We start from the raw sequence: 25012 nt of genomic DNA, 5'->3' as shown, positions 1-25012 counted from the left end.
AGCTTCTGCAGCGCCTTGGCATTGAAGACCCAGAAAAAGAGACGGAGGGGAATGTGTGGGTCACAAGGTGGGAGTCGTTGGAAAGGAGTCGCTGGGAGAGGCAGAAGGTTGTGTTGAGCAGGCGAGGGAAGAGCAGGAGGAGAGAGAAAGAGCCCCAGGGAAAGAGGAGGTTGGGCTGAGCTGGTGTGGGAATGAGAGGCAGAGAATGCAAAGCAACTCTGGAATCGGTGAACAAGGCAAGCTGTGATCTCGTTTGAGGAAAGGGAATTAAGATGCCTGCTTCCCCATCCCCAGTGGATTAAAATGTCCAAAGATTTGGAAAAAAAGAAAGAAGAGGAAGCAGGATTGGATGGACATTATAAGAGACCATCATTTTCCATTGTGAGTTGGCTGAGATTTGTTGGAACAGTTTTTCAAAGGCTTTATAGAAACTGGACCTAGAAACTGGAGAAATACTAATTTGGATTATTAGACAATCATTTTAAGAGTCATATTGCACTGTCTGAGTTGGTTAAGATTTGAAAGCTGGGCTAGGGAGGGAGATGAAGGGAATGTGTCATCTTGGTGAAGAGGAGAAGAAGAAGAAGAGTTTGGATTTGATATCCCGCTTTATCACTACCCGAAGGAGTCTCAAAGCGGCTAGCATTCTCCTTTCCCTTCCTCCCCAACAAACACTCTTGTGAGGTGAGTGGGGCTTAGAGACTTCAGAGAAGTGTGACTGGCCCAAGGTCACCCAGCAGCTGCATGTGGAGGAGCGGAGACGCGAACCCGGTTCCCCAGATTACGAATCTACCGCTCTATGCTAAATACCACTTACCACTGTATGCTAAATACAGCTGGGTTTATTCTGGAGTGCAGATTATGAATAATTGTTGCTACAGATGATTTTCAGACGGAGATGGGAGTTTCCTTTTCGGTGCCTGCTCTGTGGAACACCCTCCCAGCAGATGTCAAAGGAAAAAACCACTACCAGACTTTTAGAAGACATCTGATGGCAGCCCTGTTTAGGGAAGCTTTTAATATTTGATGCATTACTGTATTTTAATATTTTGTTGGAAGCTGCCCAGAGTACCTGGGGAAACCCAGCCAGATGGGAAGGGTATCAATAAATCATCATCATCATCATCAATTTTTTTGTATTTTTTATATTTTTAATATTTTCTATTAAGATTCCTTTATTTCTAATTTAGGAGGACACACATAGGAAGAGGAGAGTTGGAGGTGCGAGGGACCTGCAAGGAACGCAGGGAAGGAAGGATCTCTCAGGGAGGGATACGGGGAGAAGAGGGGGTCATGCAGGGGAGAAGTGGGGGAGCCTGCCTTTCTATGGGTTGATGAATGATATGATATATATGATACAAAGGTCATAAACAGTATTTTTTGTTTATATCCCCCCTTTCTCTTTTCTATACAATTGTATTTTGTAAGGGTTGTTTAATATTTTTTGTTTTATTTCTCTTTTTTGCTTTCCCCTCTGTATGAATTCTGCGATGCGAAGTGAGATGGGAGCTCTTTCTGAAGCTCTTCCCACATTTCAAGCACTGATAGGGTTTCTCCCCTGTATGAGTTTTTTGATGCAAAGTGAGCTTTGTTCCCTCCCGGAAGTTCTTCCCACATTCGAAGCACTGATAGGGTTTTTCTCCTGTATGAATACTTTGATGGGAAGTGAGACTATCCTTCCGACTGAAGCTCTTTCCACAATCCAAGCACCGATAGGGTTTCTCTCCTGTATGAGTTCTTTGATGCAAAGTGAGTTTCGTCTGCTCCCGGAAGTTCTTCCCACATTCCAAGCAGTGATACGGTTTCTGCCCTCTATGAATTCTTTGATGGTAAGTGAGACTGTCCTTCCACCTGAAGCTCTTCCCGCATTCGAAGCACTGATAGGGTTTTTCTCCTGTATGAGTTCTTTGATGCAAAGTGAGCTTGGCCCCCTCCCCGAAGCTCTTCCCGCATTCGAAGCACTGATAGGGTTTTTCTCCTGTATGAGTTCTTTGATGGGAAGTGAGATGGGAGCTCTTTCTGAAGCTTTTTCCACATTGCAAGCACTGAAAGGGTTTTTCCCCTGTGTGAATTCTTCGATGGGAAGTGAGATGTGCGCTTTGATTGAAGCTCTTTCCACATTTCAAGCACTGATAGGGTTTCTCCCCTGTATGAATTCTGTGATGGGAAGTCAGATGGGAGCTATCAGTGAAGCTCCTTCCACATTCGAAGCACTGATATGGTTTCTCCCCTGTATGAGTTCTTTGATGCAAAGTGAGTTTCGTCCGCTCCCGGAAGTTCTTCCCACATTCGAAGCATTGATAGGGTTTCTCCCCTGTATGAGTTCTTTGATGCAAAGTGAGTTTCGTCCGCTCCCGGAAGTTCTTCCCACATTCCAAGCAGTGATACGGTTTCTGCCCTCTATGAATTCTTTGATGGTAAGTGAGACTGTCCTTCCACCTGAAGCTCTTCCTGCATTCGAAGCACTGATAGGGTTTCTCCCCAGTATGAGTTCTTTGATGCAAAGTGAGTTTCGTCCGCTCCCGAAAGCTCTTTCCACATTCTAAGCACTGATAGGGTTTCTCCCCTGTATGAATTCTTTGATGGGAAGTGAGAGAGCTGCTTTGACTGAAGCTCTTTCCACATTCCAAGCACTGATAGGGTTTCTCCCCTGTATGAGTTCTTTGATGGGAAGTGAGATGTGCGCTTTGATTAAAGCTCTTCCCACATTCCAAGCATTGATAGGGTTTCTCCCCTGTATGAATCATTTGATGAGAATTGAGATGGGCCCTCTGACTGAAGCTCTTTCCACATTCCAAGCACTGATAGGGTTTCTCCCTGCTCTGTCCTCTTTTCTGTGAAGTGAGGCTATCCCTCTGAACGAAGCTCTTTCTTTGACGGGAGGTGTCATGGGAGCTCTGACGGATGTTCTCTCCACACTCTGAATACTTATATGACTTCTCCGCTATGTGGATTCTGTTGTGCTCCCCCTTGTTCTTTCCTTCTAATTCCTCACCATCTGCAGTGAAGAGAGAAGCGAATTAGAGCCTCAGGAAGAAATAGAGCTCCAGATCATTGAACCAAGTTAATTAATGCTTGTGATAGAGGAAGAACTAAAAATAGTTAGATGTGGGGCCTCTCTATAGTTTTCACTGCCTTGGTTGGCTGGTATTTACTGACATATCGCTTGGCTTTTATCCGGAATGGATTTTGTTCTGGCTCAATTCTGGAATCCACTCCATCTCCAAGGTCAGTCATCTCTTTGGTCAATCAAATGCAAACAGAAGCCAAAACAACAAGCCTGACAGAATGTTCCTTGTTTTTAAAAGCAAAGTTATTCCAAAAAGAAAAAGACAACACACAGAGGCCCCATCTGCATTCAAACTGCAAAGCAGGATCAGCGAGTTGTCTGACATTGGCAGGGCATCCACATCACAGAACTGGTTTTAGACATTTAGAGCTGTGGTGACTGGGGAGCTGTGACCTATTCCTGGCTCAAATTGCCTGCAGATGACAAAGGAGCAGGCAGACAGGTGGAGGAACCCGAAAAGGTGCTCCCCTTCTCCACCTCCATCCGCCTGCCTGCCTCCCCCCACCCCCTAGCTGAGCAAGCCCCAATTCCTCTTTGGCTCCATCCATCCAGGTCCCCATCTCCCCTGGGACTCACCAGATCTCTCGGAGGTCCCTGGGAGGGAATGCTCAGAGGTTGAGAGGAGGGATGCAGGAGACAACCTGACCAGGTCAACTGTCCATCTTCCCCCTTCCATCCTTGCTAGGTTTGCAGGATCCGTCTCTTTCATCCTTCCTGAGGAGTCGAGGAGCCAAAACAAGCTAGAGGGTCCTGGGAGAGAGGAAGAAGCAAAGGGAGCCTCAGAGGCCCTGCAGGGATTTTCTGGCTGGAGGGGAAGCCTCCCAATATGTTGGGGGCCCCACCCACAGCAAAATCCCTGCTTTATCTCATTTCTGGCCAGAGAACTTTCCCTCTTCACCCTCCATCCCTCCATGTTCCCATCTCCACTCCCCTGGAACTCACCAGATCTCTTGGAGGTCCCTGGGAGGGAACGCTCAGAGGTTGAGAGGAGTGATGCAGGAGACAACCTGACCAGGTCAACCGTCCATCTTCCCCCTTCCATCCTCACTAGGGTTGCAGAATCTGTCCCTTTTATCCTTCCTGAGGAGTCAAGGAGCCAAAACGAGCTGCAGGGTCCTGGGAGAGAGGAAGAAGGAAAGGGAGCCTCAGAGGCCCTGCAGGGATTCTCCTGCCCTAGATATTCTCCTGCCCTAGATATTCTCCTGCCCCTGGAGAAGCACAAATGGGGCGGCCCCTTCCCAAGAGAAGCCCCATTTCTATACCTCTCCAGTGGTAGAGAGTTGGATGTGGTCAAAAATGAGATGGCAAGAATAAATATTGACATCCTAGGCATCAGTGAACTAAAATGGACAGGGATGGACAAATTCAGTTCAGATGACCATCATAACTACTACTGTGGGCAAGAATCCCGTAAAAGAAATGGAGTGGCCCTCATAGTCAAGAAAAGAGTGGCAAAAGCTGTACTGGGATGCAATCTCAAAAATGATAATAATAATAATAATAATAATAATAATAATAATAATAATAATAATAATAATAATAATAATATCTTTATTGTCATTGCCCCCTCTCGGGGACAACGAAATTACGGGGGACAACAATAAAATGATCTTGATACGAATCCAAGGCAGACCTACAAGAAATTGAATATTTCCTAAGAATAGCAAGGAGAGACAAGAGGGCCTTCTTAAATGAGCAATGCAAAGAAATAGAGGAAAACAATAGAATGGGAGAAAACCAGAGATCTGTTCAATAAAATTGGAGATATGAAAGGAACATTTTGTACAAAGATTACCATAATAAAGGACCAAAGTGGTAAGGACCTAACAGAAGCAGAAGACATCAAGAAGAGGGGGCAAGAATACACAGAGAAGAAGAAGAAGAAGAAGAAGGAGGAGGAGGAGGAGGAGGAGGAGGAGTTTGGATTTGATATCCCGCTTTATCACTACCCGAAGGAGTCCTTTCCCTTCCTCCCCCCCAACAAACACACCGTGAGGTGAGTGGGGCTGAGAGACTTCAGAGAAGTATGACTGGCCCAAGGTCACCCAGCAGCTGCACGTGGAGGAGCGGAGACGCGAACCCGGTTCCCCAGACTACGAATCCACCGCTCATAAACACTACACCACACTGGCTCTCCAGAGGAATTATACCAGGAAGATGGAGGGCACAAGCAGGAGAGGACGCCAGAGGACGAGATGGTGGGACAGTGTTCTTGAAGCTACCAGCATGAGTTTGGCCAAACTGCGGGAGGAAATAAAACACCTAACAGGGTGGATCCAGTATCACCAAATAAATGAGGTCTTCAAAGCTGACAAGAAAAAGGGTTTTGCAATTTCAGTATTGGATAAAGAATCACTACAAAACAAAAGTAATTTGTAAAATGTATGGAATCTTATTGCAGTGTGAGGATATGGATGAACAAGTAAAAGCGGTAATGATGAAATTGGCTATGGATTTAGGGAAACCTATTCAAGTAACTTGATGAATCACTGCCTTGCCGTGGCGAAGGGGCTTGAAGAACTCAGAGAAGCTATGAACTACGCCAAGCAGGGCACACAAGATGAACAGGTCATAGTGGAGAGTTTTGACCAAATGTGATCCACCTGGAGGAGGAACCGGCAAACCACTCCAGTATCCTTGCCAAGAAAACTCCATGGACAAAGACAACAGGCATATAAAAGTTATGACGCTGGAAGATGAGCCCCTCAGGTCGGAAGGCGTCCAACATGCTACTGGGGAAGAGCGGAGGACAAGTACAAGTAGATCCAGAGCTGATGAAGCGGCTGGGCCAAAGCCGAAAGGACGCTCAGTTGCGGATATGCCTGGAAGCGAAAGGAAAGTCCAATGCTGTAAAGGAAAATATTGCATAGGAACCTGGAATGTAAGAACCATGAACCTGGGTAAGTTGGAGGTGGTCAAAAATGAGATGGCAAGAATAAATATTGACATCCTGGGCATCAGTGAACTAAAATGGACGGGAATGGGCGAATTCAGTTCAGATGACCATCACATCTACTACTGTGGGCAAGAAACCCGTAAAAGAAATGGAGTGGCCCTCATAGTCAACAAAAGAGTGGCGAAAGCTGTACTGGGATGCAATCTCAAAAATGATAGAATGATCTCGATACGAATCCAAGGCAGACCTTTTAACATCACAGTAATCCAAGTTTATGCACCAACTACTGGTGCTGAAGAAACTGAAATTGACCAATTCTATGAAGACTTACAAGACCTTATAGAAGTGACACCAAAGAAGGATGTTCTGCTCATAATAGGGGATTGGAATGCTAAAGTAGGGAGTCAAGAGATAAAAGGAACAACTGGCAAGTTCGGCCTTGGAGATCAAAGCGAAGCAGGGCAAAGGCTAATAGAGTTCTGTCAAGAGAACAAGCTGGTCATCACAAACACGCTTTTCCAACAACACAAGAGACGACTCTACACATGGACATCACCAGATGGGCAGCATCGAAATCAGATTGATTATATTCTCTGCAGCCAAAGATGGAGAAGCTCTATACAGTCAGCAAAAACAAGACCTGGAGCTGACTGTGGCTCAGATCATCAGCTTCTTATAGCAAAATTCAAGCTTAAACTGAAGAAAGTAGGAAAAACCACTGGGCCGGTAAGATACAATCTAAGTCAAATCACTTATGAATACACAGTGGAAGTGAGGAACAGGTTTAAGGATTTAGATTTGGTGGACAGAGTGCCTGAAGAACTATGGATGGAGGCTCGTAACATTGTACAGGAGGCAGCAACGAAAACCATCCCAATGAAAAGGAAATGCAAGAAAGCAAAGTGGCTGTCCAACGAGGCCTTACAAATAGCGGAGGAGAGAAGGCAAGCAAAATGCGAGGGAGATAGTGAAAGATACAGGAAACTGAATGCATATTTCCAAAGAATAGCAAGGAGAGACAAGAAGGCCTTCTTAAACGAGCAATGCAAACAAATAGAGGAAAACAACAGAATGGGAAGAACCAGAGATCTGTTCAAGAAAATTGGAGATATGAAAGGAACATTTTGTACAAAGATTACCATAATAAAGAACAAAAGTGGTAAGGACCTAACAGAAGCAGAAGACATCAAGAAGAGGTGGCAAGAATACACATAGGAATTATACCAGAAAGATATGGATGTCTCGTACACCCCAGGTAGTGTGGTTGCTGACCTTGAGCCAGACATCCTGGAAAGTGAAGTCAAATGGGCCTTAGAAAGCACTGCAAATAACAAGGCTAGTGGAAGTGATGGTATTCCAGCTGAACTATTTAAAATTTTAAAAGATGATGCTGTTAAGGTGCTACACTCAATATACCAGCAAATTTGGGAAACTCAGCAGTGGTCAGAAGATTGGAGAAGATCAGTCTACATCCCAATCCCAAAGAAGGGCAGTGCCAAAGAATGCTCCAACTACCGCACAATTGCACTCATTTCACACGCTAGCAAGGTTATGCTTAAAATTCTACAAGGAAGGCTCAAGCAGTATGTGGACCGAGAACTCCCAGAAGTGCAAGCTGGATTTAGAAGAGGCAGAGGAACCAGAGACCAAATTGCAAACATGCGCTGGATTATGGAGAAAGCTAGAGAGTTCCAGAAAGACATCTACTTCTGCTTCATTGACTATGCAAAAGCCTTTGACTGTGTCGACCACAGCAAACTATGGCAAGTTCTTAAAGAAATGGGAGTGCCTGATCACCTCATCTGTCTTCTGAGAAATCTCTATGTGGGACAAGAAGCTACAGTTAGAACTGGATATGGAACAACTGATTGGTTCAAAATTGGGAAAGGAGTACGACAAGGCTGTATATCGTCCCCCTGCTTATTTAATTTATATGCAGAATACATCATGTGAAAGGATGGGCTGGATGAATCCCAAGATGGAATTAAGATTGCCGGAAGAAATATCAACAACCTCAGATATGCAGATGACACAACCTTGATGGCAGAAAGTGAGGAGGAATTAAAGAACCTTTTAATGAGGGTGAAAGAGGAGAGCGCAAAATATGGTCTGAAGCTCAATATCAAAAAAACGAAGATCATGGCCACTGGTCCCATCACCTCCTGGCAAATAGAAGGGAAGAAATGGAGGCAGTGAGAGATTTTACTTTCTTGGGCTCCATGATCACTGCAGATGGTGACAGTAGCCACGAAATTAAAAGACGCCTGCTTCTTGGGAGAAGGGCAATGACAGGCCTAGACAGCATCTTGAGAAGTAGAGACATCACCTTGCCAACAAAGGTCTGTATAGTTAAAGCCATGGTTTTCCCAGTAGTGATGTATGGAAGTGAGAGCTGGACCATAAAGAAGGCTGATCGCCGAAGAATTGATGCTTTTGAATTATGGTGCTGGAGAAGACTCTTGAGAGTCCCATGGACTGCAAGAAGATCAAACGCATCCATTCTTAAGGAAATCAGCCCTGAGTGCTCACTGGAAGGACAGATCGTGAAGATGAGGCTCCAGTACTTTGGCCACCTCATGAGAAGAGAAGACTCCCTGGAGAAGACACTGATGCTGGGGAAGATGGAGGGCACAAGGAGAAGGGGGCGACAGAGGACGAGATGGTTGGATAGTGTTTTCGAGGCTACCAGCATGAGTTTGACCAAACTGCGGGAGGTAGTGGAGGACAGAGGTGCCTGGCGTGCTCTGGTCCATGGGGTCACGAAGAGTCGGACACGACTAAACGACTAAACAACAACAACATTCAAGTAACATCATGGGGAAAATTATGGAAGGAGAGTTGGAATTTTACGGCTTGTGAGGCAATAACAGAAAATTTGAAAAAGATGTTTTAAATAAGGAAATATTTCTTTACGCCACAGTGGCAGTGAGAACATTTATTGGCAATTAATTGCCAAAAATTGGGAAAAAAAGAAATAATTCTGACAAAAAAAAGCGCTCTTTGGAGGGTCCCTGGCACTCGGGAAGAGACCATAAATTTTGTTACTACTCCGGGTCAACGCTATCTTTCTCCTTAATTCCTCATGAAGTTTCCTAATACCAGTTATACCATATGCCTTATACCATTTTTTAAAATTCTATGATTATCCCTGCTGTGTTTTATTTAATGGAAATTGAGACTGGTTTCCTAGGTGAAGCTTTTTACACATTCTAAGCAGTCCCTTGCAGGAAATATTTAATGGAGAATTAGATTCACCAAAAGAACGAAGCCAGACAAATGTAGAAAGGGAAAAAGAAAATTAGACAGGATGTACCTCCACGTCCCTAAGATCTCTGAAGCCTACATGGAAGAAGGCCTGGGCAGCTCAGAGCAGCCTCCTCCTGGTTGGAAAAGGCAGGACTGGTGGAAGAATATTCCCAGACAGAACAGGAGATGCATCTCCTATGGAGAGTTGTGGGTGTGTTTACAACTCAGATGCTGCAGGTGGCGCTATGGGGCTCCCTCAAAATAGAGGAGGTTTGTCCTTCAGAGATCCGTATGGAATTTCAAAACTGATCTTATGATCCAGCAGGGAGCCTTACCAGAGAGGCCACGATCCCAGGATTCTCCTCCTTGACTTCCTTCTGCAGAGCTCTCTGGTCAGGATCCAGCAAAGCCCAGTCCTCCTCTGTGAAAGGAACAGCTACGTCTTCAAAGCCCACTGGACCCTAAGGGAAAAAGGGAGAAGAAAGATGATATTTTTCTACACGTTGCTCAGTTCTTTTCTGTAACAATTTTGTTGTGTATTTAATTGATGGGTACAGTGGTACCTCGGGTTACAGACACTTCAGGTTACAGACTCCACTAACCCAGAAATAGTACCTCGGGTTAAGAACTTTGCTTCAGGACTAGAACAGAAATTGCATGGTGGTGGTAGCGGTGGCCCCATTTTCTAAAGTGGTACCTCAGGTTAAGATCAGTTTCAGGTTAAAAATGGACCTTCAGAATAAATTAAGTTCTTAACCTGAGGTAAGGTACCCCTGCCCGTACGGGCCAGTCTTGACAGACTCTAGGGTTGTGCGCCCATCTCACTCAAGAGGCCAGGGGCCAGCGCTGTCCGGAGACACTTCCGGGTCACGTGGCCAGCGTGACAAAGCCGCATCTGGCGAGCCAGCGCAGCACACGGAAACGCCGTTTACCTTCCCGCTAGTAAGCGGTCCCTATTTATCTACTTGCACCCGGAGGTGCTTTTGAACTGCTAGGTTGGCAGGCGCTGGGACCGAGCAACGGGAGCGCACCCCGCCGCAGGGATTCGAACCGCCGACCTTTTGATCGGCAAGTCCTAGGCACTGAGGCTTTAACCCACAGCGCCACCCGCGTCCCTATTAACCCGATGTACCACTGTATTAATCTTTGTGTAAATGGGGGAATTCCACAAAATAATAATATTATTATCTATATGGTACTCATCTTCAGGTAAATCTTTGCAAGCATTCCCATTTTCCAGATGGAAGAACCTCCTCTCCCTTCATCTGGTGGGGTGGACCCTCCCCCTGCCCTCAAGCCAACTTCAAGGGGCACCAGGAGGGGGAGGGGAGGGCATGTTGGTTGGTTGGCATCCGTCTGTCTTAGGAGACCATGGAAGAGTCTGTCTTTGGGAGTGAGATCTGGGGGAGAGACATGTGTTGTTGCATCTGGGACACAGGAAGTGGTCTGGAGATGCAGTGGGGCTGCAGATGCAGACGGGCTTTTCTTCTCCCTGTGCTCCCCCCACGTGGGAATGTTCCCCTCTGGCTGCAGCCTCTGTTCCCAAAGGTGACTTTCCCCTCCCTCTGAAGGGGGTTTATTTCCTTGACCCAAAGCCCCCTCCCCAAAAGGAAGGCAGCATCTGGATCCCAAGGAAGAGCAGAGCTGCATATTTCCTGCGAACTGGCCCCTCCCTGGCTTGGCAGAGAGGACAAAGGAGGACCCTCTGCTCCCTGACTTGGGGGTCTCTCCCCCCCCCCGCATGATCTGAGCAGGGACCCCCATGCCCCCTCCCTGCCCCTCTGGGACCCCCTTCTCCCCATTGCACCCTCAGGGGAAGAGAGAGGAGACTCACCCGAGTCCAGGAGGGGCTTTTGCAAAGGAGAGAGAAGAAGAAAGCAGGGAGGGAGGGGGGAGGGAGGGGCTTCTGCTCTGGAGGACCTTGCCCCCTCCCCCTCCACTTCCTGTCCTCTCTAGGAATCCAGCTCTGCTCCTTTTAACCCTTGCCAAGCCGAGTCCTCCCCTCCCTCTCCCTGCCTGCAGTTTTCCTGCTCTAGGGGCTGCCCCCCCCCTTATCTCCTGGGGGGGAGAAGAGGCCAAGGGCTGCCTAGTGGCGGGAGGTGCCTTGGGCTCAGCAATGGCTCCCTCCAGACACCCCCCAAAAAACACCCTCCAGCTCAGGGGGGCGGGGGGGGGGAGAAGGCTTCCCAGCCGGGAGACCCCTCCCCCCCGAAAATACCCCCCCCCCCGTCAAGCGTGTTTTTCTGCTTCTGGAGCCGCTTTTCAGAGGAGGAAGAGTCCCAGGCCAGGAAGGAAACGCACACGTGACCCGGGGGGGGCATGAAAAAGAGAGGGGAAGAGCAGGATGGTGGAGAGAGGGGACCAGACTCCGGTTCAGAGCCAGAGGGACCCCAACCATCCTTTCCCCGAGTTTCCTGCCTGAAAACCAGTTTCTCCTGGTGTAGCAGGAAACCCCTCCCCAATCATTCAGTTTGCACAAACTCCACACACACTCACACTCACACACGACATACGCTACGCTTCTGTGATAAATTCATAGAAAATCAACCATACATCGGATCTGCACTGTTTCACTTTTATTTGACTCCATGAAGGAAGGACTACAAAATGGGGAAGGTTTGATACAGGGCAGCCATTATCCCTTGAGCATCCCAGCACATCCACAGGAGCCCTGCCCAGTTGCTATGCCAACCCTGATGGTCCTAGGCAGAAGACCATCAAGATCACAAAGAACTTGCATATGGGAGTGGATTCAGCACAGACTGGAATAAAGGACAATGATCAGCTCTTCCCTCTGGGGGCAGGAAACTGGAAACTCCCCTCTGTCACCTGGGAAGGACTCAAGGGGGAACCAGCCAGGTGACAGGACACTCAGGTTACCACCAACTCCTCCCTCAACCCCTCCTTTCTGTGATGTATGCGTGATGTTTCTGGGGGTGGGCTTGATCTACAGGGTGGGAATTTCACAAGTTTTAATAAGGCCTTGCACATCATTTTTCTGGGTCTTTCCTCTCCCCTGCAAGTGAGGGGAGCACCCTGTTGCAACAGTTCAATAAAGGTCAAGCCTACAGGCTGCTGATTTCCTCCAATTTACTCTGGTTGGTGTCTTTGTTTTTGTCCAAGGGAGCCCTCGGATTTTTCCGGTAACACTGGGCTCCCAGAACCATGTGACCCCATTTCCCGCCCCAGAGCAGGGCTGGACCAATCAGAAGCCTCTCCATTGGACAGCTGGCCAATCCCCTTTCAGATTCCCCTGGGCCGCCTCCTCTCCTTCGCCCGGTTTCCTGAGGGAGTTTCCCCCCTGAGTTTCCCTCATGGCTGCTCCCCCTCCCAGCTTCTCCTTCATTTCTCCTTCCTTCTCTCTTCCTGTTTCTCCCCCCCCCCCCAGTATTTGGGGGCAGCTGGATCCCCCCCCCCAATGCCAGGGAGGCCCAGGAGAACCCCATGGAAGCGGCAGGACCAGGAGAAGGGGTTTCCCGCCCTTTTCCGAAATAGGAGGGAACGCCATTTTGTTTTTTCCGGAGGCCCCAGCCGCTCCCAGAGTCAGCGCTAGGAGAAGGGCTCCACCTGCAGGCCATAGGGAAAGGGGGGCTCTTCCCCAGAGAAGGCTGGAGACTCCCCTTCTGGCCCCTCGGGGTCCCAGGAGCCCTTTCTGGATGGCCCTCACTTGTTCCTCCGCCTCAGGCAGTAGTTCAACAGGAGAGGTCTCACGGGCCCAGTGGAGCCCAGTGTGGGGACTGGGGAACTGGCTGAACTGGGGTCCCCCCAGTCCCGCCCAGACAAGAAAGAGAGGGAGCTCTCAGAAGAGGAAGCCATTGCGGAGAAGACCTGGACTTGGCTGTTCTCTGCTGAGGGTCTCCTGCCTTTCTTCCAAGGCTTCCTGGGGGTGCCATGGCCAGAGGAAGAGACAGCCCCCCCCCCCCAAGGGCCCTGGGAAGCAAGCAGAGCCTGCCTCAGTTTCCTTCCCCAAGGCTTTAGGGGAACCTTGGGGTGCGGAAGGAGGGACCCCAAATGGAGCTCAGGCTCCTGGCAAGTGGGGAAAGGAACATGATATAGCACTTTCCAGATGACTCTCCATAAAATACAATATTCTTTATTGTCATTGTCCCATACAGAACGAAATTGAAAAAACGTACATGAGACATTCAAAAACCAACAAGCCTGCTATCCCAACCTGGTTAGCCCCCTAAAAACTCTGATACCCCATGATTAAATACAATATACTCCCATAGAGACTACCTTACACTGCATTTAAAACCAAAATCGCATTTGGATAGAAACTGCTTCTCAGGTGGCTAGTCATAGTCCTTATAACCCTGTACCTTCTTCCAGAAGGCAGAAGCTGAAAGAGATCATTTCCGGGGTGCGCACTATCCTACACTATCTCTGCAGCTTTCTTATCTAGCACCTTCTGCAAATGCCTGCAGGACCATGAGTAGTATGCATGAAAACATCAATGCTGAATTGAGCAGATACCCAGAGGCAGCGCAATTATTGCAGGGGACTTCACTCACACAGATGTGAGGGCAGCACTCCCCAAATCCCATCAGCACATTGAGTGTGCAATAAGGGGAGAAAGTACTCTTGACAAGGTGTATACGAACATTGGACGGGAATATGAGGCGCACCTCGGTGGTTCAGATCATGTGTCCCTGCTTCTGACACCAGTGTACACACCCCTCAGGAAACAAGGCCAGCTACAAACACGGATGGTTACGGTGTGGCCTGAGGGAGCCTCTCAGCAGTTGCAGGACTGTTTCCAGGAGACCGATTGGAATATGTTCGACCATCAAGATCTAGAAACTTCTACATCAACGGTCTTAGATTCAGCACAGGAAACGCACCAGGGAAAGGTATGTTAAGTTGTATCCGAATAGGAATCCCTGGATGATGGGAGAGGTTAGGAGATTCTTGAAGGCCAGAAACTCTGCTTTTAGAACTGGGTACCGGGTACCGTATGGTATAGAAAGAGCGAACTTGAAGAGGGGTATCAGGAAATCAAAAGCGGAGTACAGAGGAAAAATTGAGGACCATCTAAGAAATGATACTAGACAAATGTGGCAGGGAGTTCAACATCTGACTGGTTATAAATCGAGAAATACATCAGTGGTAGAGTGTACTGCTTCCTTGGTGGGAGAGTTGAAGACCTTCTTTGCCCGATTTGAGGTGACACCAACAATGGCTCCAAAAGGGATGTCAGAGCTATTGGCCTCACTACCTGCAGGAAATGCTGTCAGGGTGGAAGAGGGAGAAGCGAGGCGAATATGAAAGGAGGTAAACACGAGGAAGGCTATGGGCCCGGATGCGGTGGCTGGCAGGGTGCTAAGAGATTGTTCGGCCCAACTGGCAGGAATCTTTATGAAGATTTTTAACCAGCCTCTGGCCCAAGCCGCCGTTCCACCCTGTCTGAAATCCGGTACCGTTATACCCCTGCCAAAAACACCAAAGATAGACAGTCTGAATGATTTTTGCCCTGTGGTATTGACACCCATTATAATGAAATGTTTTCAAAAATTGGCAAGGAACCGTATCATATCTTGTCTGCCAGTGGGACTTGACCCTTGAGCCCACTTTTATATACGCTCCATACAGCTGACTGTGCCCCCAAATACCCCCGTAATAAGATCATTAAGTTTGCAGATGATACAACGGTGGTTGTTTAAATCACGGCTGGAGGGGGAGGCGGCCTATAGGGAGGATGTTGAGCAGTTGGGGGAGGGGTACAGGAAAAAACAACTTCCTCCTTAGCTGAAAGAAAAAAAAAAGAGATTATTGTGGACATTAGGAAATGTAGAGCACTTGGAATCGCCTCCACGGTCCCGGGACTGATCCACCCTGGCTTCCTCCTCGGAGGTCCCTTCAGAAGGAGAAGGGGTCCCAGGTCTCCATGGGGGAAAGCGTTCCTGAGGCCTGCGTTCGAGGCCAATGCTTTCGCCTTTCAGGCTCCAGCCCTCCTTCTCTCTGGTGTTTTTGTCAGCTGTAGAGATGGGATCACATGCATTCCCAAGTTTAATAAGGATCCCTTGAAAAAGCTGAGAAACCTTCTTCTTTTGCCAATGAACTTTGCCTCTGCGTGATTTACTGGGAAGCAGATGCATCCACTCCAAAGAAGCTTCTGCAGCGCCTTGGCATTGAAGACCCAGAAAAAGAGACGGAGGGGAATGTGTGGGTCACAAGGTGGGAGTCGTTGGAAAGGAGTCGCTGGGAGAGGCAGAAGGTTGTGTTGAGCAGGCGAGGGAAGAGCAGGAGGAGAGAGAAAGAGCCCCAGGGAAAGAGGAGGTTGGGCTGAGCTGGTGTGGGAATGAGAGGCAGAGAATGCAAAGCAACTCCGGAAATGGTGAACAAGGCAAGCTGTGATCTCGTTTGAGGAAAGGGAATTAAGATGCCTGCTTCCCCATCCCCAGTGGATTAAAATGTCCAAAGATTTGGAAAAAAGAAAGAAGAGGAAGCAGGATTGGATGGACATTATAAGAGACCAGAATTTTCCATTGTGACTTGGCTGAGATTTGTTGGAACAGTTTTTCAAAAGCTTTATAGAAACTGGACCTCGAAACTGGAGAAATACTAATTTGGATTATTAGACGATCCTTATAAGCGTCTGAGTTGGTTAAGATTTGGTTATGTGGGAAATTAAGGGAAAGTGTCATCTTGGTGAAGAGGAGGAAAAAGGCTGGATACTAAATATAGCTGGGTTTATTCTGGAGTGCAAATTATGAATAATTGTTGCTACAGATGATTTTCAGACGGAGATGGGAGTTTCCTTTTTGATAGTGGCCTTCTTGGTAGTGGCGCCTGCCCTGTGGAACCCCCTCCCAGCAGATGTCAAAGAAAAAAACAACTACCAGACTTTTAGAAGACATCTGAAGGCAGCCCTTGTGGAGTGTGGTGGTAATAGGGTTAACCTCCTGAATGTCCTACATCTGGGGAGGAGCTTCCTACGTAAAGGGAAGCTGCAGGTTCTTTGTCTGTGTGAAACAGTTTCACTTCTGTCCGGGAGAGAGAGACACACAGCATGTGTCCGAGCTCTGGTGGGGTTGTTTGTTATTTTACCTACTGATGTAAATAAAGGCTCTTTATATAGAAGAAACAGCATGCGGACTTTTCCTTTATCTCACACGGAAAGCACTCGCTGCTCGCTCTGCTGCTGCCTGGAAGAATTTATGCGCAGAGGAAACGCGCCGGACTCAGGCAGTAATCCAAGCGGTTCTGGCTGTACGTTTTTGTGCTGAGTGTGAGAAGCAAAGTCCAGCTCTGAGATCCTGCCTGAAGCTGAGGCAGTTGTGATTTCGCTGGTGAAAGCGGAGCTTGCTGCAGGAAGCATCTTTGAAGCACCGGCCGGCAGAAAGCGTCAGTAAGCTTAAAGCCCCAGGAAGATGGCACAGCAGCAATCTCATGAATCTTTCAATGTGCCTTTTGAAAGGCTAAATGGCCACAATTGGGACGACTGGTCTCGCCAGATTCGTTACTGCTTAATGGGCAAGCAGCTCTGGGAGTGCCCCCAAGCCAATCCAGTACCGGCAGCTGCAGGGGCCAATGCGGCCGAAGTGGAAAGGGCTGCTGGCGCAGCAAAAAAGGATCAGAAAGCCATGTCCCATATTGTAATGGCCACGGAGGCTTCGCAATTGCCTCACATTGACGGTTTATTGACTTGTCACGGAATTTGGCAAGCTTTAACGAGGGTCCACCAGTGCACAACAGCTGGGGCCAAGATCCATGTGATACGCTCCCTGTTTCAGAAAAGACTGTCCCCAGGGGAATCGGTATGTGACCACATTGTGCAGATGCTGGCCATTTTCACTAAGCTGCGTCAGCTCAACGTACCTTTCCCAGGTGAGCTGAAAGCTTCCATTCTGCTGAGCTCTTTGGACAGGAGTTATGAGAACCTGGTTCTGACAATGGAAGTTATGCCGCCTGCGGAGCTGACGACTGAATATATTTGTGGGAGATTGATTGATGAACAGGAAAAATGCCAGAGGGCGGGGAGAGAAGGCACAGGCTGCACCCCAAGAAAGGGGGGGGCAGCAAGAAGCAGTGAGGACTACAGTAAAAGCCTTTGTCTCCAAGCGCTGTTTTCGCTGTGGGTCTACGTCGCATCTCGTGAGAGATTGCCCTGCAGAGGCTCAGGAGCCGAAGGTCAGCCAGAAAGGAATGCAGATAAGGAGCTCCTCAACAGCGGCCAGGCATATGAAAAATTCCCAAGGTCCCAACCGAGGTGAAAGTAAAGAGAAGACGTCACTGTATCATCTGGCTGCTTCAATGGCAGTAGTGAAAGCATCCAGACCGGAAGCCAGCCTCCCCTTTATTGTTGACACAGGCGCTACCCAGACTTGAGTGCCATCGGCTGGACTTCTTCGGAACTGCAAGACTGTGCAAAGTGGAAGATTTGTGTCACTGGCAGATGGAAGCAGATGCCCACTGACCCTGTCTGGGACTCTGTACTGTTCATTCCTGGACCATGAGGTTCAGGCTTTTGTGGTTCCAGAAATTCCAGGGATGGGAAACACCTGTTCAGTGTTGAATGCAAGAATAAGCTGTTTGTGGTTGAGATGCCTATTGCAGATGATGACCCCCCTGAGGTAACACAGGTGCAGTGCTCCAACGTCCCGCCACACGATGGGTGCGCTCATTTATGGCACCGAAGACTGGCGCATTCTTGTTGGAATTATGTCAAAAAAGCCCCAGTGTACAGAGTGGAGTAAATTAAAGGGATGTGATAAGTTTTTAGATTGCAGAGCCTGTAAGCAATCCAGGGTAAAAACATGCTCATATCCCAGGTCTAGCAGAGAGACAAGCAAGCCCTTTGAGCTACTCCATGCAGATTTGTGTGGCCCAATGCCAGTAGCGAGTCTGGGCGGGTCCAAATACATTTTGCTTCTTTGGGATGATTTTTCGAGGACCTCCTTGGTTTTTTCGATTAAACACAAAGAGGAAGCTGCTGCACTGATTAAAGATTGGATCACATTGGCAGAGTTGAAATATTCTACAAAATTGATTAGCTTTCAGAGCGATAGAGGGGCGGAGTTTACTGGGTCTGCCCTGCAGAATTTCTTCCTCCAGAAGGGAATCAGCCACAGGTTGACAGCACCACCCAGTCCTCAACAGAATGGTGTTGCTGAACGTAAGAACAGAACACTGCAAGAGGCTATGGCTGCCATGCTTTTTGACGCAGGACTCCCACAGCGCTTTTGGGCTGAGTGTTGGAAGGCTGCTGCGTTCATGCAGAATTGCGTGTTTAATTCAGCTGTAGGGGACACGCCCTGTTTTCTGCTGCACGGTAAGAAGCCCAAAGTGCATTTCTTACGTGTTTTTGGCTGTGAGGCTTGGGTCCTCATCCCAAAGGCCAAATGCAGAAAGGGTGGCCCAAGGTCCAGGAAAATGATCTTTTTGGGATATGAACCAGGGACCAGAGGGTGGCGGTTTGCATATCCTGATGGCAACCAGTCCCGGCTGCTTGTGAGCAGCAGTGCTGAGTTTTGTGAGCAAAGTGGGTGGGCACGCATCCATGTTACCCAGATGTTCTTTCAGAACAGTTTCTTGACTCAGATGAGGAGGAAGAGGAGGGAACTGATCCTGTTGGTGAAGAACAGAGTCCAGAGCAGGAGCGGCCCAGAACCCCTCCAAAGGCTACTGTCAAGTCTGAGCCAAAGAGTGAGCTGTGCTTGCCCACAGGTCCAGCTGTAAGGTTCAAAAGATGCAGCAGGTCAGAGGGGGAGTTCTTTGACACTGGGGATGGTCTAGCTGGCCCTAGCGGGTCAGAGGGGGTACCAGAGCTCACACTGAGGAGATCAACCCAAGCCACAAAGGGTAAACTGCCTGACAGGTTTGAAGCCACAAGTGTGTGGGTTGGTGTGGCTCAGTGTGAACCTGAAACTTTTGAGGATGTTCCGAAACTGCCTCAGGAAGAAGCCAGCAAATGGCATGAGGCAATGCAGAAGATGAGCTCAATGGAGTCTCTGGGTGTATTCTCCCTCACAACGGGTAAGATTGAGAAACTGCTTGAGAAGCTCCAAATGTCTGAGTGTGCAGTAGTTAGGACACCCATGGAGACTAGCTACGTGAAAGACAATCAGCAAGTAGAACGCGCTGCATTCAAAAACACTGAGCTCTTCCAGTCTGCTCTGGGTAGCCTATTGTATCTATCCCAGTGGAACACTTGACATAACCTTTGCTATTAATCTGCTCAGCCGGGAAGCTTCAAGCCCAAGTGTGCAAGCCTAGAATGGTATCAAACGGGTCCTGCATTACCTGGAAGATACCAAAGAATTCTGCCTTAAGCTGCCAGTCAAGGGCAACATCAAGCTGACGTACTGGGTAGACAGCGATTGGGTGAATCTGGCAGATAGGAAGTCCGTGTCCAGTATGGTGGTAAAATTTGGGAGCTCTTTGGTTGGGTGGAGTTCCCAAAAGCAAAGTCTCATAGCGCTCTCATCTACTGAGGCTGAGTTCAGTGCGCTTTCTGAGATTTGCAGGGAACTGGAGTTCTATGTGTGTTTGGTTCAAGAGATCTGCGGAGAGTTGTATGCCTGTCACTGTTTTGGAAGACAATCAGCTCTGTCTGAAGTTGGCAGAATCTGAGCAGTTTAAGGCCAGGACCAAGCACCCAGACATCTGTTTCCAGCATGTGTGTCAGAGTGTTCGGGCTGGATTAGTTGCATTGAAATAAAGTCCCTCTGCCTGGAACCTCGCTGATGGGGAGTTCTGTGAAGGTCTGTGTTTGGGGTAAGTGGTGTTTAGATAGAAGAAACAGTGTGCAGACTTTTCCTTTATCTCACACGGAAAGCACTCGCTGCTTGCTCTGCTGCTGCCTGGAAGAATTTATGTGCAGAGGAAACGTGCCAGACTCAGGCAGTAATCCAACAGCCCTGTTTAGGGAAGCTTTTTGTCAGGGAAGAGTTAGAATTAGAAGATTCCAGTTTCCCAGAGGGAGAAAGCATTCCCCAAGGGGGGGAGGAGAGCAGTGAATTGAAGAGAAGAGAGCAACAGGGAGGGACCCAGGAAAGGCAAGTTCCCAGGAAAGGCAAGTTCTAGCTCAGATTCAGAGGAGGGGAGATACAAGCCAGCTCTAGCCAGGAGGGTAGGAAAAAGAGCGGGAAAGCGAAGGGAAGGGCGCCTTCGCCATTTTCAGAGTGGCTGGTCATGGAGAAGCAGAGCTCAGAAGGTATCTGAAAGAAGTGACTCTGAGGAATAATATTTAAGAACAGTTTATAAGATTGTTTTGTTAATACGCAATAAAAAGTTATAAAAGAACAAGAAGCGTTTGTGTGGTGATCTGAAGAGGACAATGACCAGTCCTGACACTTTTAATATTTGATTGATTACTGTATTTTAATATTTTGTTGGAAGCTGCCCAGAGTGGCTGGGGAAACCCAGCCAGATGGGAAGGGTATAAATAAATTATTATTATCATTAACATCATCATCATCTATTTTTTGTATTTTTTTAATATTAAGATTCTTTATTTTGAATTTAGGAGGACACACACAGGAAGAGGACAGTTGGAGGTGGGAGGGACCTGTAAGGAACGCAGGGAAGGAAGGATCTCTCAGGGTGGGATACGGGGAGAAGAGGGGGTCACGCAGGGGAGAAGTGGGGGAGCCTGCCTTTCTATGTGTTGACGAATGATATGATATATATGATACAAAGGTCATAAACAGTATTTTTAGTGTATTTCCCCCCCCTTTTCCTTTCTATACAATTGTATTTTGTAAGGGTTGTTTAATATTTTTTGTTTTATTTCTCTTTTTTTGTTTCCCCTCTGTATGAATTCTTTGATGCCGAGTGAGATGGTAGGTGCTTTTGAAGCTCTTTCCACATTTCAAGCACTGATAGGGTTTCTCCCCTGTATGAATTCTTCGATGGAAAGTCAGATGGTGGCTGTGATTGAAGCTCTTTCCACACTCCAAGCACTGATAGGGTTTCTCCCCTGTATGAATTCTTCGATGGCAAGTGAGATTGGAGCTATTAGTGAAGCTCTTTCCACATTCCAAGCACTGATAGGGTTTCTCTCCTGTATGAATTCTGTGATGGGAAGTGAGACTGGAGCTAACAGTGAAGCTCCTTCCACATTCGAAGCACTGATAGGGTTTCTCCCCTGTATGAGTTCTTTGATGCAAAGTGAGTTTCGTCCGCTCCCGGAAGTTCTTCCCACATTCGAAGCATTGATAGGGTTTCTCCCCTGTATGAGTTCTTTGATGCAAAGTGAGTTTCGTCCGCTCCCGGAAGTTCTTCCCACATTTGAAGCACTGATAGGGTTTCTCTCCTGTATGAATTCTTTGATGGGAAGTGAGAGTGTGCCTCTGACTGAAGCTCTTCCCACATTGCAAGCACTTATAGGGTTTCTCCCCTGTATGAATTCTTTGATGGGAAGTGAGATCACCACTCAGACGAAAGCTCTTTCCACATTCCAAGCAGTGATAAGGTTTTTCCCCTGTATGAATTCTTTGATGGAAAGTGAGATTCACCTTCTGACTAAAGCTCTTTCCACATTCCAAGCAGTGATACGGTTTATGCCCTCTATGAACTCTTTGATGGAAAATGAGAGTGTCCTTCCGGCTGAAGCTCTTCCCGCATTCCAAGCACTGATAGGGTTTCTCGCCTGTATGAGTTTTTTGATGCAAAGTGAGCTTGGCCCCATCCCCAAAGCTCTTCCCGCATTCGAAGCACTGATAGGGTTTTTCTCCTGTATGAGTTCTTTGATGGGAAGTGAGACTGTGCCTGAGACTAAAGCTCTTCCCACATTCCAGGCAATGATAGGGTTTCTCCCCTGTATGGACTCTTCTATGCAAAGCAAGATCACCTTTCTGACGAAAGCTCTTCCCACATTCTAAGCACTGATAGGGTTTCTCCCCTGTATGAATTCTCTGATGTGAAGTGAGAGTAGTACTGTGCCTGAAGGACTTCCCACATTCCAAGCACTGATAGGGTTTCTCCCCTGTATGAATTCTTTGATGCAAAGTGAGTTTCGTCCGCTCCCGGAAGTTCTTCCCACATTCCAAGCATTGATAGGGTTTCTCCCCTGTATGAATTCTTTGATGCAAAGTGAGTTTTGTCCGCTCCCGGAAGTTCTTCCCACATTTGAAGCACTGATAGGGTTTTTCTCCTGTATGTATTCTTTGATGGAAAGTGAGACTGTTCCTCTGACTGAAGCTCTTCCCACACTGCAAACACTGATAGGGTTTCTCCCCTGTATGAATTCTTTGATGCAAAGTGAGAGTATTACTGTGCCTGAAGTCCTTCCCACATTCCAAGCACTGATATGGTTTCTCCCCTGTATGAATTCTTTGATGGAAAGTGAGATTCCGGCGGTTACTGAAGCTCTTTCCACATTCTAAGCACTGATACAATTTCTCCCTGCTCTGTCCTCTTTTGTGTGCAGTGAGACTATCCCTCTGAACGAAGCTCTTTCTTTGACGGGAGGTGCCATGGGAGCTCTGACGGATGTTCTCTCCACACTCCGAATGTTTATATGACTTTTCCACTATGTGGATTCTCTTGTGGTCCCCCTTTTTGTTCCCTTCTAATTCCTCACCATCTGCAATGAAGAGAGAAGCGAATTAGAGCTTCAGGAAGAAATGGAGCTCCAGATCATTGAACCAAGTTAATTAATGCTTGTGATAGAGGAAGAACTAAAAATAGTTAGATGTGGGGCCTTTCTACAGTTTTCACTGCTTTGGTTGGCTGGTATTTACTGACATATTGCTTGGCTTTTATCTGGAATGGATTTTGTTCTGGCTCAACCCTGGAATCCACTCCATCTCCAAGGTCAGGAGATGACAAAGGAGCAGGCAGGCAGGCAGGTGGAGGAGCCCGGTCAATCAAATGCAAACAGAAGCAAAAACAACAAGCCTGACAGAATTTACATCAACTTCCCTAAAAACTCTGAAGCCGGCATTTAAGAAGGCCTGGGTGGTTCAGAGAAGCCTGGTCACTGTTTTAAAATTCATGACTAGACGAAGAACATTCAGAGAGGAAACAGTTGATATCCCTCCATTCTGGGTTCACGGTGGGGGATATTAGAATCCCAGACGCTGTTGGTCTCCAGCCAAAGAGTTGAAGCTCATCACATACAGGTATGTATGGAACCTCCACGTCTCGTCTGTGAAACAAACAGCAACACCTTCACCTGAACGCTCCCCATCAGCTGTTGCCTCAATCTAGTCGGTCTAAATTTAAATTTATATGTAAAGCACTTTCTTCACTTTGAGGAGACTGCATTTTTTCATTAGCAACAGAAGAGGAAAAGTGACTATAACTCAGTTGAAAGCAATTCATGCACCCAGAACTCATACACTGACCACTAATGATGAACCATGTTATAGATATTCCTGCAAATTTATTCTGCTATTTTTGATATGCAAATGGCATGTGAAGGCTTAGTCTACGTATCTGTATCATTTATTAGTCCTATGATCCTTGTTTTTAAAAGCAAATAAGAAGTTTTTCCAAAAAGAAAAAGACAACACACAGAGGCCCCATCTGCATTCAAACTGCAAAGCAGGACCAGTGAGTTGTCTGACATTGGCAGGGCATCCAGATCACAGAACTGGTTTTAGACCTTTTGAGCTGTGGTGGTCGGGGAGCTGTGATCTATTCCTAGCTCAAATTGCCTGCAGATGACAAAGGAGCAGGCAGGCAGGCAGGCAGGTGGGGGAGCCCGAAAAGGTGCTCCCCTTCTCCATCTCCATCCGCCTGCCTGCCTCCCCCCCCCAGCTGAGCAAGCCCCAATACCTCTCCGGCTCCATCCATCCAGGTCCCCATCTCCACTCCCCTGGGACTCACCAGATCTCTCGGAGGTCCCTGGGAGGGAACGCTCAGAGGTTGAGAGGAGTGATGCAGGAGACAACCTGACCAGGTCAACTGTCCATCTTCCCCCTTCCATCCTTGCTAGGTTTGCAGGATCCGTGTCTTTCATCCTTCCTGAGGAGTCAAGGAGCCAAAAGAAGCTGCAGGGTCCTGGGAGACAGGAAGAAGCAAAGGGAGCCTCAGAGGCCCTGCAGAGATTTTCTGGCTGGAGGGGAAGCCTCCCAATATGTTGGGAGGCAAAATCCCTGCTTTATCTCATTTCTGGCCAGAGACCTTCCCCTCTTCACCCTCCATCCATCCAGGTCCCCATCTCCCCTCCCCTGGAACTCACCAGATCTCTTGGAGGTCCCTGGGAGGGAACGCTCAGAGGTTGAGAGGAGGGATGCAGGAGACAACCTGACCAGGTCAACCATCCATCTTCCCCCTTCCATCTTCGCTAGTTTTGCAGGATCAATCCCTTTCATCCTTCCTGAGGAGTCAAGGAGCCAAAAGAAGCTGCAGGGTCAGGTTTCTGATACAACAGAATGCAATAAAGAAGAGAACCTAAAATGAGAAGAAAGACAAAATTTTGGAGAAAATAAAAGAAGGTGAGAAAAAATTGAGAGCAAAACCAAAGTCGCAAGAGATTTTGAGAGAAATAAAATTATATCAAGTACAATACATGACAATGATGAATCAGGAAATAGAATGGAAAATTAAACAAATGAGACAAAAAACATTTGAGTCGGCTAATAAATGTGGGAAATTGTTGGCCTGGCAAATGAAAAAAAGACAAAAACTAAACACTGTTATAAATCTAGAAGTGGAAGGAAAGAACATACAGAACCCAGTTGAGATTAGAAAATGTTTCCAGAAGTACTTTAAACAATTATATACACAAGGGCCACAGAAAGAACTTGATATAGATCGATTTTTGAAAATAAATGATTACAAAAAATCTCTCAATAAAATAAATTAATGCTGAATTATAAAATAACTGAACAGGAGGTAGAAGGTGC

General features: G+C 47.5%; 3 protein-coding genes across 6 annotated transcripts in view; all 3 read right to left on the bottom strand.

Annotated features, from left to right (window-relative positions):
* Positions 1 to 4065, bottom strand: part of LOC114589789 (uncharacterized) — an 85242-nt gene extending 81177 nt beyond the window's left edge. The window contains exon 1 of the mRNA XM_077923188.1: positions 4013 to 4065. The gene's annotated coding sequence lies outside the window, so the exon portion shown is untranslated. The remainder of the gene's footprint in view (positions 1 to 4012) is intronic.
* The window catches only part of LOC114589645 (uncharacterized), a 62955-nt gene that overhangs the window by 28432 nt on the left and 9511 nt on the right, over positions 1 to 25012 (bottom strand). The window contains exon 2 of one of the 2 annotated variants that reach the window (XM_077923257.1): positions 9548 to 9673. The gene's annotated coding sequence lies outside the window, so the exon portion shown is untranslated. Of the gene's footprint in view, positions 1 to 4012; positions 4072 to 9547; positions 9674 to 25012 lie in introns of those variants that run through there. The other variant, XM_077923258.1, reaches the window with a different exon arrangement.
* LOC114589644 (uncharacterized) lies at positions 1366 to 24495 on the bottom strand. Of its 3 annotated transcripts, XM_077923198.1 has the most exons (4): positions 24346 to 24495; positions 23940 to 24164; positions 20968 to 22743; positions 1366 to 2818 (listed from the first exon to the last, which is right to left on the bottom strand). In XM_077923198.1, exons 1-4 carry the CDS (start codon positions 24476 to 24478, stop codon positions 1407 to 1409), a joined length of 3546 nt encoding a protein of 1181 aa, XP_077779324.1. In that variant the 5' UTR covers positions 24479 to 24495; the 3' UTR covers positions 1366 to 1406. The 3 variants fall into 3 exon arrangements, with proteins under 3 accessions (XP_077779324.1, XP_077779322.1, XP_077779323.1); XM_077923196.1 differs by lacking the exon at positions 1366 to 2818 and having other exon boundaries at positions 20519 to 22743; positions 23991 to 24164; XM_077923197.1 differs by lacking the exons at positions 1366 to 2818; positions 23940 to 24164 and having other exon boundaries at positions 20519 to 22743; positions 24346 to 24491.

This window comes from Podarcis muralis, chromosome 2, assembly GCF_964188315.1.
Source record: "Podarcis muralis chromosome 2, rPodMur119.hap1.1, whole genome shotgun sequence".
Lineage (NCBI taxonomy): Eukaryota > Metazoa > Chordata > Lepidosauria > Squamata > Lacertidae > Podarcis > Podarcis muralis.
Note: the sequence above shows the minus strand (reverse complement) of the source record. Positions and strands in the feature narration are given on the sequence as shown.